Genomic DNA, 14,590 nt, shown 5'->3' with positions numbered 1-14,590 from the left:
TACTCAACCTGTTCTTCACTTTAGCTCCTCTCCCTATCATTTTTGGGCAGCAACATCTCCCTTTAAGTGACAGAGCAAGGGCTGTTGTAATGATAATTCGATTTCTATCTCTGTACCAGGAGAGAGAGAGACACACACACACACACACACACACACTGTGGATAATCTTTCTCTCCCTCCAGCTCCTCCTCTCCCTCCCTCCCCTCTCTTTCTTCATCCCTCGTTCATATCGATCCTCACACCCACTTGCACTCACACTCACACACACACACACACACACTCTCACACACACACACACATACACACACTCCGCCTCCTCCTCATTTCCCCCCCCCCCCCCTCTCTTCGAGTCATTAATGAACAAATTCACCTTCCGTTTGCAGAAGCCAAGAGGGTTCCGTTCCCCGGTCGAAACAAAAAGATCTCTCGCTCTTCTCTCTGTGATACTTGCAATAAACGAACCGTCACCCCTCTCGCTCACTCCCACACGTTCTTCCCTCACACTCACACACACACACAGTGACACACACTGACACACTCTGCCTCACACACACACACGCTCAACACTGGCGTTCACCCACCCCTCGCCTGCATGCACCTAGATCCGTCAGTTTCCGATGCACGAAATACTCCTTTGCAAGGCAAGGCCACCTGTATCGTATTAGAGGATGGATTGTCTGTGTATAGTCACCACCAAGGTAAGGGAGCTTTAAATTTCAATTTCCACGGGCTTGCGAAATTCCACAAGTTGCCGAAATGTAGGAGACTCGATTGTTTTTTTTCCCCCCCCTTCTGTCTGCCCGTCTCTCTCCCTCTTTCTCTCTCGCTCTGTGTGTGTGTGTGTCTGTGTGTCTGTGTGTGTGTGTGTGTGTGTGTGTGTGTGTGTGTGTGTGTCTTCCCTCCGGCATGTGTGATCCATTAGGAATGCTGAGCCTGGATCCGTGAGGAGCCGGCGATTGATCGCTCTTCGTTCTCACAGCCTCTCACCACCCAGACTCCTCCGGAGGCCTGCCAACTCCGTTTCTTTCTTTTTATTATTATCATTTATTCCTAAAATCCACTCCCCCTTGTGAAAAAAACTGGTTCTGAAAATCCACTGCCCCCTGACTTTGTACCTGGCTATTGAAGGCGAAGAGGGGAGCAATGGTGTGTGTGTGTGTGTGAGGCGAATGTGTGGAGATAAGATTGGGAGATTGCCAGGGGTGCAGTTTGGTTTGATGAATTTACAAAAGTGAGAGACAGAGAGAGAAGGAGAGAAAGAGAACGAATAATTTCGCGATTAATCCGCTGGAATTATTCGAAGGGTTCGACGGAAGGGAGCAGGCACCTCCTCCTGGCTTTTGTCTGGATTAGCTGGTGTATATTTTCTGTGTGTCAGAATTAACAAAGAGACCTTAGAGTGCTGTGTGTGTCTGGTGGTGGTGGTGGGGGGGGGGGGGTGGGGGGTGGTGGGGGGGGGGGGGGGGGGACAGGCTGTGGACGGGCAGCTCAGAGCACAAGATTCCTCTCTGAGAATGCAAATCAGCAATTAAAAAAAACCCCACACGCTTAAAAATGCTTCCAATCCCGACTTTGAACCGGCGTCTTTCTAATCCTGAGGAAATCAGATGGTGTGTTGCCCGTTCACTAAATGAATCCCACTCTCCCCCTCCACCTCCCCCACCTCCACCCCTGACCCTCTGTCCATATCGAGGCAGGTTCAGGAGCTTGGTAATGTTTCGCCTGCCCGGGTGCAGGTGGGTTTGGGGGCTGGGCACAGCCTCTTGAGCGGTGGGTCCTCTCCCCTCCCCCCCCTCATTCCACCCCCTGCCCACTCGGGCACTCCTCCTCCCTACCCTCTCCTCTGCTGTGGCGGCTCTGGGTGACTGTACGGCGCGGGATTGGACATCCGCTTGGTGCGGTGGGGGTCGCCGTGTTGTTTTCTTGCCACTGAGGGGGGCTTCACGGTTGGCGCCGGGAACGTAGAAGGATGGGAGATGGTGGAGCCGAAGGAATGGAGGGGGTACGGGGGGCGTGGGCGGGGAGGAATTGTGTGGGGGGGGGGGGGGGTGGCGGGGGCGGTGGTGGTCACTTTCCTGAAAGCCGTTTTGTCCAAAACAAAAACACCTTAAAATGTCGATGAAGGACGGTTGCCCGGGACCACTTGTGGCTTTAGAAGCCAACCGTGAGTGAGATGTTGGGAGTTTGTTGGTGGGTGGGTGGTCAGTGGGAAAGGTGGGGGGGGGGGGGGTGGATTTATCCCCCAAGGGCGATGGTTTTTGGTGACTGCCTCAGCTATGTTCTGTTGTTGTTGGATGCGGTTTTGGCGGGCGTTTCACGTGCTGACGGTTCCATCCCTCCGGCTTTGGCGGGGAGATCGGATTAACGTTTTCGGGGGCCTCCCGGGATTTTGACCTTGTGTTTTCTGTTGGGGCCGCACTTGGCGGCTCTGTGCACAAGCTGGCGATCTGACTGGCCAGGCACTGTTAATCGTGTAGGCCGGGTGCTCCTCTAGGTAGGGATTGTCCCAATTGGCCAACCCAGCTGACACTGCGCTCTGGCTTCATCCGCCATGTCTCACAATCTACAGCCAGTTGGGTAGGGAATCAGGACGGCATCAGGACCGCGATGTTATAACCATCAGGAAACAGGCAGGGGATCTTTCCTGGACACAGGGAAAGGCCAAGCGTGACCTGATGGAGAACTTTAAATGATCAAGATGATGTTTCCACTTTTGGGCGAGACCAGAATTAGGGGCCATCAATGTTAGACAAGCACTCAGAAACCTAATGGGGAATTCAGGAGAAACCGCTTTACTCGGGGAGTGGGGAGAATGAGGGGCTCGCTCCCACGGGGAGTGGGGGGACTGTGGGACTCGCTCCCACGGGGAGTGGGGAGAATGTGGGACTCGCTCCCACGGGGAGTGGGGAGAATGTGGGACTCGCTCCCACGGGGAGTGGGAAGAATGTGGGACTCGCTCCCACGGGGAGTGGGGAGAATTTGGGACTCGCTCCCACGGGGAGTGGGGGGACTGTGGGACTCGCTCCCACGGGGAGTGGGGAGAATGTGGGACTCGCTCCCACGGGGAGTGGGGGGAATGTGGGACTCGCTCCCACAGGGAGTGGGGGAGAATGTGGGACTCGCTCCCACGGGGAGTGGGGAGAATGTGAGACTCGCTCCCACAGGGAGTGGGGAGAATGTGGAACTCGCTCCCACGGGGAGTGGGGAGAATATGGGACTCGCTCCCACGGGGAGTGGGGAGAATGTGAGACTCGCTCCCACGGGGAGTTGGGAGAATGTGGGACTCGCTCCCACGGGGAGTGGGGAGAATGTGGGACTCGTTCCCACGGGGAGCGGGGAGAATGTGAGACTCGCTCCCACGGGGAGTGGGGAGAATGTGGGACTCGTTCCCACGGGGAGCGGGGAGAATGTGAGACTCGCTCCCATGGGGAGTGGTCGAGGTGAATAGTATTGAGACATTTAAGGGGAGAAGCTGAATAAACACATGAGGGAAAGAGGAAAATAATTGCATTTCTGTAGCACTTTATGGATGGTCACGGGACATTAGTTGACAGTCATTGAAGCACTTTAGACAGGCAGTTACTGTTGGAAAGTCATTGGCCAATGTTTGCCCAACAAGATCCCACAGACACTCCCCCAGCCAGTATCTACTCAGGCCCTGGGGTGGGACGTGGAGCCGGAACCTTATGATTCAGGGTCGAGTGGGAGGAAGATTCTAGCTTCCGATAGGATGACTAATGCTCCGAATGAGGCCTTTCCGCCCCCTTTCTGCAAGAGCCACCCACCCTCTTCCCACTCCCCCGCCTCATCCCCGTATCCCGGTAAACGTTTACCCGGCCGATAATGGCCCAGCTCCCTTATGAACGCCACGATTGCGCCTGACTCCGCCGCGCTCTCGGTGTACCGCGTTTCGGATCCTATCCACTCACCGCGTCTGTTTCTGTTTTTTCCAAAACATCTCACATATCTATCCGCTGGCTGCCGGCCCGTGCAGCAGGGGGAACGGGTCTCCCCCATCCGCTCGGGCCCAAACTAGAGAGGGTGCGGAGCAGATTCACCAGGATGCTGCCTGGGCTGGAGCGTCTCAGCTACGGGGAGAGGCTGGTTAGGCCGGGGTTGTTTTCCTTGGAGCAGAGAAGGCCGAGGGGGGGACCTGATCGATGATGAAGGACTTCGATAGGGTGGACAGGAAGGAACGTTCCCCCTTGGTGGAGGGGGCCAATGATTTAAGGTCAGGGGCAGGGGATTGAGAGGGGATTTGGGGAAAACCTTTTAACCCAGAGGGTGCTGGGAGTCTGGAACTCGCTGCCTGAAAGGGTGGGAGAGGCGGGAACCCTCACAACATTTAAGAAGCATTTAGATGAGCGATTGAAACGCCCACGGCAGACAAGGAACAAAGAGAACAAAGGATAATACAGCACAGGAGCAGGCCCTTCGGCCCTCCAAGCCTGCACCGGTCATGATACCCCCCTTGGCCGAAACCCTCAGCATTTCCTAAAAGAGCAATGGAGCAAGTGCTGGAGAATAGGATTAGGGTAGGTAGGTGCTTGACGGCTGCGATGGGCTGAAGGGACTTTTTTGTGCTGCGAAACTCGAGGACTCTATGACAAAACCCACGTGGTTTTGAACTCCTCTGCCTGTCACATCCTTCCTTGAATGTTGTGACCTGTGCAGCCAGAGGCGGACTTACACTTTGTAGGATTCCACGCTCACCTTGTTTTCTGGGGCCCCTCCAATGACCTCCCGCCATCCCCCCCCCCTCCCAGCCCCACCCTCCCTCACCCCACAGAACGTGAAGGCGCAAACTACAAAAATACACGAACGATCACTGCTTAACTGCTTTAGTGCTTTTCAAACTTGTAAAAACATGCCTTTCAGCTTTCCCCCCCCCTCTGCCAGTTGTGCCCACCTAACCAGCTTTGCACCCCCACCCCCTCCAGCACTGCCGACCTCCAGTTTCCCCCCCCCCCCTCTTTCCAATTTTACCCCCCTCAAACAAACAAAGAACAAAGAAATGTACAGCACAGGAACAGGCCCTTCGGCCCTCCAAGCCCGTGCCGACCATGCTGCCCGACTAAACTACAATCTTCTACACTTCCTGGGTCCGTATCCCTCTATTCCCATCCTATTCATGTATTTGTCAAGATGCCCCTTAAATGTCACTATCGTCCCTGCTTCCACCACCTCCTCCGGCAGCGAGTTCCAGGCACCCACCACCCTCTGCGTAAAAAACTTGCCTCGTACATCTACTCTAAACCTTGCCCCTCTCACCTTAAACCTATGCCCCCTAGTAATTGACCCCTCTCCCCTGGGGAAAAGCCGCTGACTATCCACTCTGTCTATGCCCCTCATAATTTTGTATACCTCTATCAGGTCTCCCCTCAACCCCCTCCTTCCAATTTGGCCCAGCTTCACATCGCCCCTCGACGACCACGCTTCGCTGCTGGCTGCCTGGCCACGGCCTGGTCTGTCCTGCCCTCCTCCGCCCGCCCTGCCGCCCCGCTCCCTCCGAGGCACCTCAGCCACGTGGGTCAATGTTTGCCCGCTCCGAGGGGGGCTCGGCCAAGCAGAGTCTGAGAGCCCCATGAGCCTGCCAGCAAATGCGGAGCTGCCAGGCTCGGAGTGGCATGGGGTCCCCCCAATGGTCGAGGTCCTGTCCCTGGGCACAGTGTATTCCATTGGGAGTCCACCTCTGCCTCCAGCAGGAACACCAGGATGGATTTGATGGACTGAATAAGCTGTTTCTGAGCTCCTCGCTCAGTAGAATATATTTTTAAAAATGTATTTCTTCATGGGATTTACTGCCCATCCCTAGTTGCTCCTTGAAAAGGTGGTAATGAGCTGTCTTCTTTAGCTGCTGCAGTCCGTGAGGTGTAGGTCCATCCACTGTGCTGTTAGGGAGGGAGTTCCAGGATGTTGCCCCAGCGACAGTGAAGGAACGGCCGATATATTTCCCAGTCGGGGTGGTGAGCGACTCGGAGGGGAACCTCCAGGTGGTGGGGGTCCCAGATATCTGCTGCTCTTGTCCTCCTAGATGGTAGCATGGAGTTTTCACGTTCTCCGCGTACCTGCGTGGGTTTCCTCCGGGTGCTCCGGTTTCCTCCCACAGTCCAAAGATGTGCAGGTTAGGTGGATTGGCCATGCTACATTGCCCCTAGGTGGTGTTATGGGGGAAGGGTGGGGGCAGTGGGCCTGGGTAGGGTGCTCTGTCAGAGGGTCAGTGTAGACTTGATGGGCCAAATGGCCTCCTTCTGCACTAGAGATTCTATGGTTGAGGTTGCGGGTTTGAGATATGTTGTTCAGGTAGCCTTGGTGAGTCCTTCTCATAGAAGTTGCTTCTGCTGCCACTGTGCGTCGGTGGTGGAGTGAGTGAATGTTTGTGGAAGGGGGGAGCAATCAAGCGGGGCTGCTTTGTCCTGGATGGTGTCGAGCTTCTTGAGTGTTGTTGGAGCTGCGCTCGTCCAGGCAAGTGGAGAGTATTCCATCACACTCCTGACTTGTGCCTTGTGGATGGTGGACAGGCTTTGGCGTGGGGTCAGGAGGTGAGTTACTCTCCGCAGGATTCCCAGCCTCTGACCTGCTCTGGTAATCACAGTATTAATGTGGCCGGGTCCAGTTCAGTTTCTGATCAATGGTAACCCCCAGGATGTTGATTGTGGGGGATTCAGCGATGGTGATGCCATTGAATGTCAAGGGGCGAAGGTTAGATCCTCTCTTGTAGGAGATGGTCATTGCCTGGCACTTGTGTGGCGTGAATGTAACTTGTCACTTGTCAGCCCCAAGCATTGTCCGGGTCTTGCTGCATTTGGACATAAGAACATAAGAACATAAGAACTAGGAGCAGGAGTAGGCCATCTGGCCCCTCGAGCCTGCCCCGCCATTCAATGAGATCGTGGCTGATCTTTTGTGGACTCAGCTCCACTTTCCGGCCCGAACACCATAACCCTTAATCCCTTTATTCTTCAAAAAACTATCTATCTTTATCTTAAAGACATTTAATGAAGGAGCCTCTACTGCTTCACTGGGTAAGGAATTCCAGAGATTCACAACCCTTTGGGTGAAGAAGTTCCCCCTAAACTCAGTCCTAAATCTACTTCCCCTTATTTTGAGGCTATGCCCCCTAGTTCTGCTTTCACCCGCCAGTGGAAACAACCTGCCTGCATCTATCCTATCTACTCCCTTCATAATTGTATGTTTCCATAAGATCGCCCCCTCATCCTTCTAAATTCCAACGAGTACAGTCCCAGTCTACTCAACCTTTCCTCGTAATCCAACACCTTCAGCTCTGGGATTAACCTAGTGAATCTCCTCTGCACACCCTCCAGTGCCAGTACGTTCTTTCTCAAGTAAGGAAACCAAAACTGAACACAATACTCCAGGTGTGGCCTTACTAACACATTATACAATTGCAGCATAACCTCCCTAGTCTTAAACTCCATCCCTCTTGCAATGAAGGACAAAACTCCATTTGCCTTCTTAATCACCTGTTGCACCTGTAAACCAACTTTTTGCGACTCATGCACTAGCACACCCAGGTCTCTCTGCACAGCAGCATGTTTTAATAATAATCCTTTTTGCTGTTATTCCTACCAAAACGGACTGAATCATTATCTGAGGAGTCGCGAATGGTGCTGAACATTTTGTGCAGTCATCCGCAAACACCCCCGTTTCCCCGTGGTCTTCATGGGGAGTCATGATGCTCTCATTAAGAATGGAAACTTTAACAATGAAATGAAGAAATTGCACCGGTTTGCTCGATGCCCTCGCTCCGATTTCCTCCTGACCCTCTTGTCATGCCATATCTTGGAGGGCGTCGGGTAGCAGCTGGCTGGTGTCTGTTGTTGAGTTCTGATATCAGGTTTCATTGAGGAGCATAACTCCCTCCTCGGAAAAGCGGCAGCAGGGGGAGATGAGCTGAGGCTCCTCTTGCTGGGACCTGCTCTCTGTCTGAAATGACGTGGCTCATTCCTGTTTTTCCTGTGTCACAATTTCCACATGCACCAACCGAAGGATAATAAAACCTTGGGATGGTCCTCAAAGCCCTTTGCACAAAATGAAATGTTTTTTTGAAGTGTTGTCATGTGAGAGTACCTTTAAGAAATGGGTGTATATAAATGGGTGTGTATATAAATATCTGTAGTGAGAGTTCCTTTAAGAAATGGGTGTTTACTCCTGCAGTGATGTCAGAGAGTGGGTGGAGCTGGGCTGTCAGTCAGCTTTTGACTTTCGTTTTAGGCTGTTTGCTGCAGGGTGTGTTTTAGTTTTGTTTTCAGTGTGGGAGCTGAAGCCAGACAGAGCAGGTGCACTGTTGATCTCTCTGCCATGAAAAGACTATCTCTTGATCATTTGGTGAATTCAGAATTATAAATGTTCTCAGTCGTGAATGAAATGAAAAAAAATGAAATGTAAACCTGATGTGCTTCTGTTAAAAGGTGTTTCTTCTGACATCTGGATGTTGTTTGGGAAGTTATGAAGGATTACTTAGTGTTGTATTCTTTGAGGGTTGTATTTGAATTGATGGTTGCTAAGGTGTTCAGGGACTGGGTTAGCACACTGGGCTAAATCGCTGGCTTTTAAAGCAGACCAAGGCAGGCCAGCAGCACGGTTCAATTCCCGCACCAGCCTCCCCGAACAGGCGCCGGAATGTGGCGACTAGGGGCTTTTTACAGTAACTTCATTGAAGCCTGCTCGTGACAATATGCGATTTTCATTTCATTTTTTCATGTTCACTGTATGTTTTAAAAAGGTGAACTTAAGTTCATAGAATAAACATTGTTTTGTTTTAAAAAATACTTTTCCATTTCTGCTGTACCACACCTGTAGAGTGGGTCGTGTGCTCCCCATACCACAATCTAGTAAAAGTTGTGGGTCAGGGGAACTCCATGATACACTTTGGGGTTCTCTAAACCCTGGCCCATAACAAATTGGGGGCTCGAGGGGGATAAAAGTCTATCTATTGGATTGGCTTAGTGAACTTAAAAGAAAGTGAGGGGTGAGCATATGGTCGTTGCTTTTCAGGTGTGGTATTTTAGTTTAAGTAGGGAGTGTGTTATGGACAATGGCCCTTTCAGAGGCTCTGAAGTTTTTGGGGGTGGAGACGGTCACACGCAGTACCTTACGGACAGAGACTAAATGCAGACTGTTAGATTTGGCAAAAACATTGCAGTTAACATTACCTGACAAAATGCGAAAAGATGAGGTAATTATGGCGGTGGCTAAGCATTTGAAGTTGCCTGAGATACAGTTTGACTCATTGGAAATGGCAAAAATTCAGTTGCAAATTAAACAAATGGAACATGAGAAAGAATTAAAGCAGCTTGAATACGAAAGAGATAGAGAGGAAAAAGAAAGAGAAAGGGAGTTACAGATCAGGGAAAAAGATAAAGAGAGAGAGTTTGAACTTCAGAAAATGGCCATGAAACATGACAATCAGTTAAAATTGGCAGATGTAAAGGGAAACGTACAGTTGGAGGATAGTGATGAGGATAGTGAGAAAGAGCGTCATAGTCGAAGGCTTGGTGGGAATCTATTTAAATATGTCCAAGCATTGCCAAGGTTTGACAAGAAGGAAGTGGAAGCCTTTTTCCTTTCATTTGAGAAGGGAGCTAAACAAATGAAATGGCCACAGGACATGTGGGTGTTACTGATTCAAACAAAGCTGGTAGATAGGGCTAGTGAAGTGTTTGCATCACTACCGGAGGAGGTATCCGGAACATATGAGGAGGTGAAAAAAAATCCATCTTAGGTGCATATGAACTAGTAAGGTTTAGAAATTTAAGGAAAGAATTTGGTCAAACATACATGGAGTTTGAAAGGATCAAACAGAGTAATTTTGATAGGTGGATATGGGCTTTGAAAATAGACCAAACGTATGAAGCTCTCAGAGAAATTATAGTTTTGGAGGAGTTTAAAAATTCAATTCCTGATGTAGTGAGAATTCATGTGGAAGAACAGAGGGTTAAAACTGCAAGATTAGCAGCAGAAATGGCAGATGATTATGAATTAGTTCATAAATCAAAGCTTGGTTTCCGACATCAGTTTCAGCCAGTGAGGGATAGAAACTGGGGACATGAGAAATACTCAAGTGGTAAAGGTAAAGGTGATCTAGAACATGGAACATCGAAAAATACAGTACAGAAAAGGCCCTTCGGCCCACGATGTTGTGCCGAATCTTTGTCCCAGATTAATCATGGATTATCATAGAATTTACAGTGCAGAAGTAGGCCATTCGGCCCATTCAGTCTGCACTGGTTCTTGGAAAGAGCACCCTACCCAAGGTCAACACCTCCACCCTATCCCCATAACCCAGTAACCCCACTCAACACTAAGGACAATTTTGGACACTAAGGGCAATTTATCATGGCCAATCCACCTAACCTCCTCATCTTTGGGCTGTGGGAGGAAACCGGAGCACCCGGAGGAAACCCATGCACACACGGGGAGGATGTGCAGACTCCGCACAGACAGTGACCCAAGCCGGAATCGAACCTGGGACCCTGGAGCTGTGAAGCAATTGTGCTATCCACAATGCTACCGTGCTGCCCTTAAGAACAAATTAATCTACATTATATGATTCTACCGTAATCCATGTACCTATCCAATAGCTGCTTGAATATCTGATGGGAGATAATAAGGAGAGTGTACCTCAGATTAAAGAAGACATCCAGGAGGGTGGAAGAGACATGAAAAGTTTCAAATGTTTTCACTGGAATAAACTAGGCCATGTAAAGTCACAGTGTTGGTGGTAAAAGCACTGGGAAGGCTGATGTGGTAAAACAGGATAAGACAGTAGGGTTTGTTAAAGTGGGAAAGGAAAGCCCAAGTGAAGCGAAGGAGGTGCAAACGATTGTACAGCTTGATCAAGAGGTGATTGATAAGAAGGTGCCAGATCTCTTTAAAGAATTTACTTGTGTGGGTAAAGTTTACTCATGTGTATCAGGAGGAGCAGGTAAAGAAGTCACAATTTTCAGAGATACAGGAGCTAGTCAATCTTTAATGGTAAGAGATGAGGAGTTATATAGTTTGGGAAGAATGTTGCCAAAAAAGTTGGTAATAAGCGGAGTTCAGGGTGAGAGGAGTAGTGTTCAATTATATAAGGTAAGGTTGGAAAATCCAGTGAAGAGTGGTGAAGTGGTAGTAGGAGTAATAGATAAACTATCTTGTCCAGGAATACAGTTTATCTTGTGTAATGATATAGCTGGATCGCAGGTGGGAGTGATGCCTAATGTGGTTGATAAGCCAGTGGAAAATCAGACAATTGAAGTGTTGAAGGACGAATATCCTGGGATTTGTCCGGATTGTGTAGTAACAAGGTCGCAAAGTCACAGGTTAAGACAAGAGGAGAAATTAAAGAGTAAAGATGAAGTTGAAGTGCAATTATCAGAAACGATTTTTGATCAGGTGGCTGAAAAAGAAGAAGAGCAGAAGGAGGATGAGGCGGATATTTTTAGTTCAGGAAAATTGGCAGAGTTACAACAGAAAGATGTAGAAATAAAACGGATATATCAGAAAGCATATACGGAAGAGGAATCTGAGAGTATACCAGAGTGTTATTACCGTAAAAATGATGTCTTAATGAGAAAATGGAGACCTTTACATATGCAGGCGGTTGAAAAGTGGGCAGAAGTTCATCAAGTAGTATTGCCGGTAGGGTATAGAAAGGAGGTGTTGCGAGTTGCACATGAGGTACCAGTGGGAGGTCCTTTGGGAATAAGGAAAACTCAAGCTAAAATCCAAAAACATTTTTATTGGCCTGGACTACATAAAGATATAGTTAAATTTTGTCAATCATGTCACACATGTCAAATGATAGGGAAACCTCAAGCAGCGATAAAACCAGCGCCCTTAATACCCATTCCAGCATTTGAGGAACCTTTTACAAGGGTCCTAATTTATTGCGTAGGACCGCTTCCTAAAACGAAAAGTGGGAATCAATATCTTTTGACTATTATGGATTGTGGTATGGGGAGCACACGGCCCACTCTACAGGTGTGACACAGCAGAAATGGAAAAGTATTTTTTAAAACAAAGCAATGTTTATTCCATAACTCAAGGTAACCTTTAAAAATATACAGTGAACATCTTAGCAACCATCAATTCAAATACAAAGAATACAACACGAAGTAATCCTTAATAACTTCCCAACCAACAGCCAGGCAGAAGAAACACATTTTAACAGAAGTGAAGTTTATATTCACTACTGAGAACATTTATAATTCTGAATTCACCAAATGATCCAGTGATAGTCTTTTCATGGCAGAGAGATCAACAGTACACCTGCTCTGTCTGGCTTCAGCTCCCACATTGAAAACAAAACTAAAACACACCCTTGTCAGGGCCTGAATCGGCCGAGACCGGGGCCGTTCCGCGCCATCGTGAACCTCGACGGCGTTCATGACGGCGCGGCCACTTCGGCGTGGGAGTGGAGAATCCCGCCCCATATTCGGGGTATCGGAGCAGCTGGGAAACGGGCGTGGAAGCAGATGTTGTAGCCTTTGCCTTGGTCATCGCCCGAAGTACTTCAAATCTGTGTCCGCTGGTTCTCGACACTCCTGCCCACGGAAACCGGTACCTCCCTATCGCCTCTGTCCAGACCTCCTCATGATCCCAAATTCCTTGCGTCACCTTCCCTCCCTCTTCAATGACGACATGACAGATCTTCGACCTCGCTCCATGTACCCACCGTTGCCCAGTCTATCCCCCCTGAGATTGAAGTCTCTCAACCCCACGACCCTTCCTGTAAACCTCCTCTGAGCTCCCTCTCCAAAGCCTTCGCATCCTGTCTAAATCGCCTTGAGGAGATCGCCCCTCAGTCTCCTCATATCAGGGGAATGTAAAGTTTGTCCGGACAACCCCTGCCCTCGAACCGCGAGATCATTCAGTGGTCAGTCAGTGTCTTCACCCTAAGGTATGGGGCCCAGGACTGAAGCCAGTTACCCCCGGTGGGGGTCGGAGCAAGGCTCTGTACCACTGAAGGGTCTTTAGTCTTTTTTTGATTCGGGTTTTAGCACCTGCTGACGTGGGAATAATCTTCAGGGGAGCGAAGTGAAGGTGTTTCTGGAAAAATTCAAGAAACAGTTGGATACCGTATGACTCGTGCTCCTCTTTCTGTAGCTTCCACACATCACCTAAGGGCTAATAACACCCAGTACTTGGGGACTCGTGCATGTCTCCATGGCAACGAGTGCACAGGCACCACCGTCTCCTCTCCACGTCGGCTCCTCATAAGAACTGAGAGTTTAAAGTGATGTCAGGTTCTTTGGGGAAAGGAGGTTGTTGAAGGTGCAGAAAATGACGCTGGAGAGCGGCAGATGTCAATCTCAGTAGCCAACGAAAGATGGGCTGAATGGCTCTCGCTCACCGCCATCGTTGACATTGAAACAAGGGCGGAATCGTCTCGTAGCCCGTCAGAGCGCCGGTTTCAAATGAGAATCCCGGGGTGTAGCAGCGGGCAGCACCGTAGCATAGTGGTTAGCACTGTGGCTTCACCGCGCCAGGGTCCCAGGTTCGATTCCCGGCTTGGGTCGCTGTCTGCGCGGAGTCTGCACGTTCTCCCCGTGTGTGCGTGGGTTTCACCCGGGTGCTCCGGTTTCCTCCCACAGTCCAAAGACGTGCAGGTTAGGTGGATTGGCCGTGATAAATTGACCTCAGTGTCCTAAAAGGTTAGCAGGGGTTATTGGGTTACGGGGATAGAGTGGAAGTGAGGGGTTAAGTGGGTCGGTGCAGACTCGATGGGCCGAATGGCATCCTTCTGTACTGTATGTTCTATAATGATCGGACAATCTGCTTCCGCCGGGATTTTGATAGAGGGGTGGTTATCGGAACTGACCCCTGGAGGGAGGCAGACGCCCCTGCAGTATGGAATCGCGGCCATGGCAATCTGCTCGTTGAGAGGCCAGTTGGTTCGATGGCTGGTTTAGTGCCATACACCTCTGTCTCTACCAATATCGCGACATTCTCTCAGTACTGACACTCCAACTGCGCACACCTCCCTCTTACGAGGCAGCGCTCCCAGTATGTGCAAGGGAATCCGGCAGTGTCTCATTATTAAGAGGGGGTCTCCGAGCAGGGTGTCAGTGTTTACATGGGGGTCCCCGGGGAGTGTGTCAGTATTTACAGGGGGTCACCGGGGAGCGTGTCAGTATTTACAGGGGGTCCCCGGGGAGTGTGTCAGTATTTACAGGGGGTCACCGGCGAGTGTGTCAGTATTTACAGGGGGTCCCCGGGGAGTGTGTCAGTATTTACAGGGGGTCCCCGGGGAGTGTGTCAGTATTTACAGGGGGTCCCCGGGGAGTGTGTCAGTGTTTACATGGGGGTCCCCGGGGAGTGTGTCAGTATTTACAGGGGGTCCCCGGGGAGTGTGTCAGTATTTACAGGGAGAGCCCGGGGAGTGTGTCAGTATTAACAGGGGGTCCCCGGGGAGTGTGTCAGTATTTACAGGGAGTCCCTGGGGAGTGTGTCAGTATTTACAGGGGAATCCTCGGGGAGTGTGTCAGTATTTACAGGGGGGCCCCGGGGAGTGTGTCAGTATTTACAGGGTGGCCCCAGGGAGTGTGTCAGTATTTACAGGGGGTCCCTGGGGAGTGTGTCA

General features: G+C 50.3%; 1 protein-coding gene across 1 annotated transcript in view; it reads left to right on the top strand.

Moving 5' to 3' along the window:
- Positions 1–217: 217 nt before the first annotated feature.
- LOC140404625 (disks large homolog 4) overlaps positions 218–14,590 on the top strand; it is a 912,024-nt gene continuing 897,651 nt past the window's right edge. The window contains exon 1 of the mRNA XM_072493232.1: positions 218–698. Within this exon, the coding sequence (XP_072349333.1) occupies positions 669–698 (30 nt within the window). The 5' untranslated portion in view covers positions 218–668. The remainder of the gene's footprint in view (positions 699–14,590) is intronic.

This window comes from Scyliorhinus torazame, chromosome 31 (genome assembly GCF_047496885.1).
Source record: "Scyliorhinus torazame isolate Kashiwa2021f chromosome 31, sScyTor2.1, whole genome shotgun sequence".
NCBI lineage: Eukaryota > Metazoa > Chordata > Chondrichthyes > Carcharhiniformes > Scyliorhinidae > Scyliorhinus > Scyliorhinus torazame.
The sequence above is the reverse complement of the archived record's forward strand: the minus strand, read 5'-3'. Positions and strand labels throughout refer to the sequence as shown.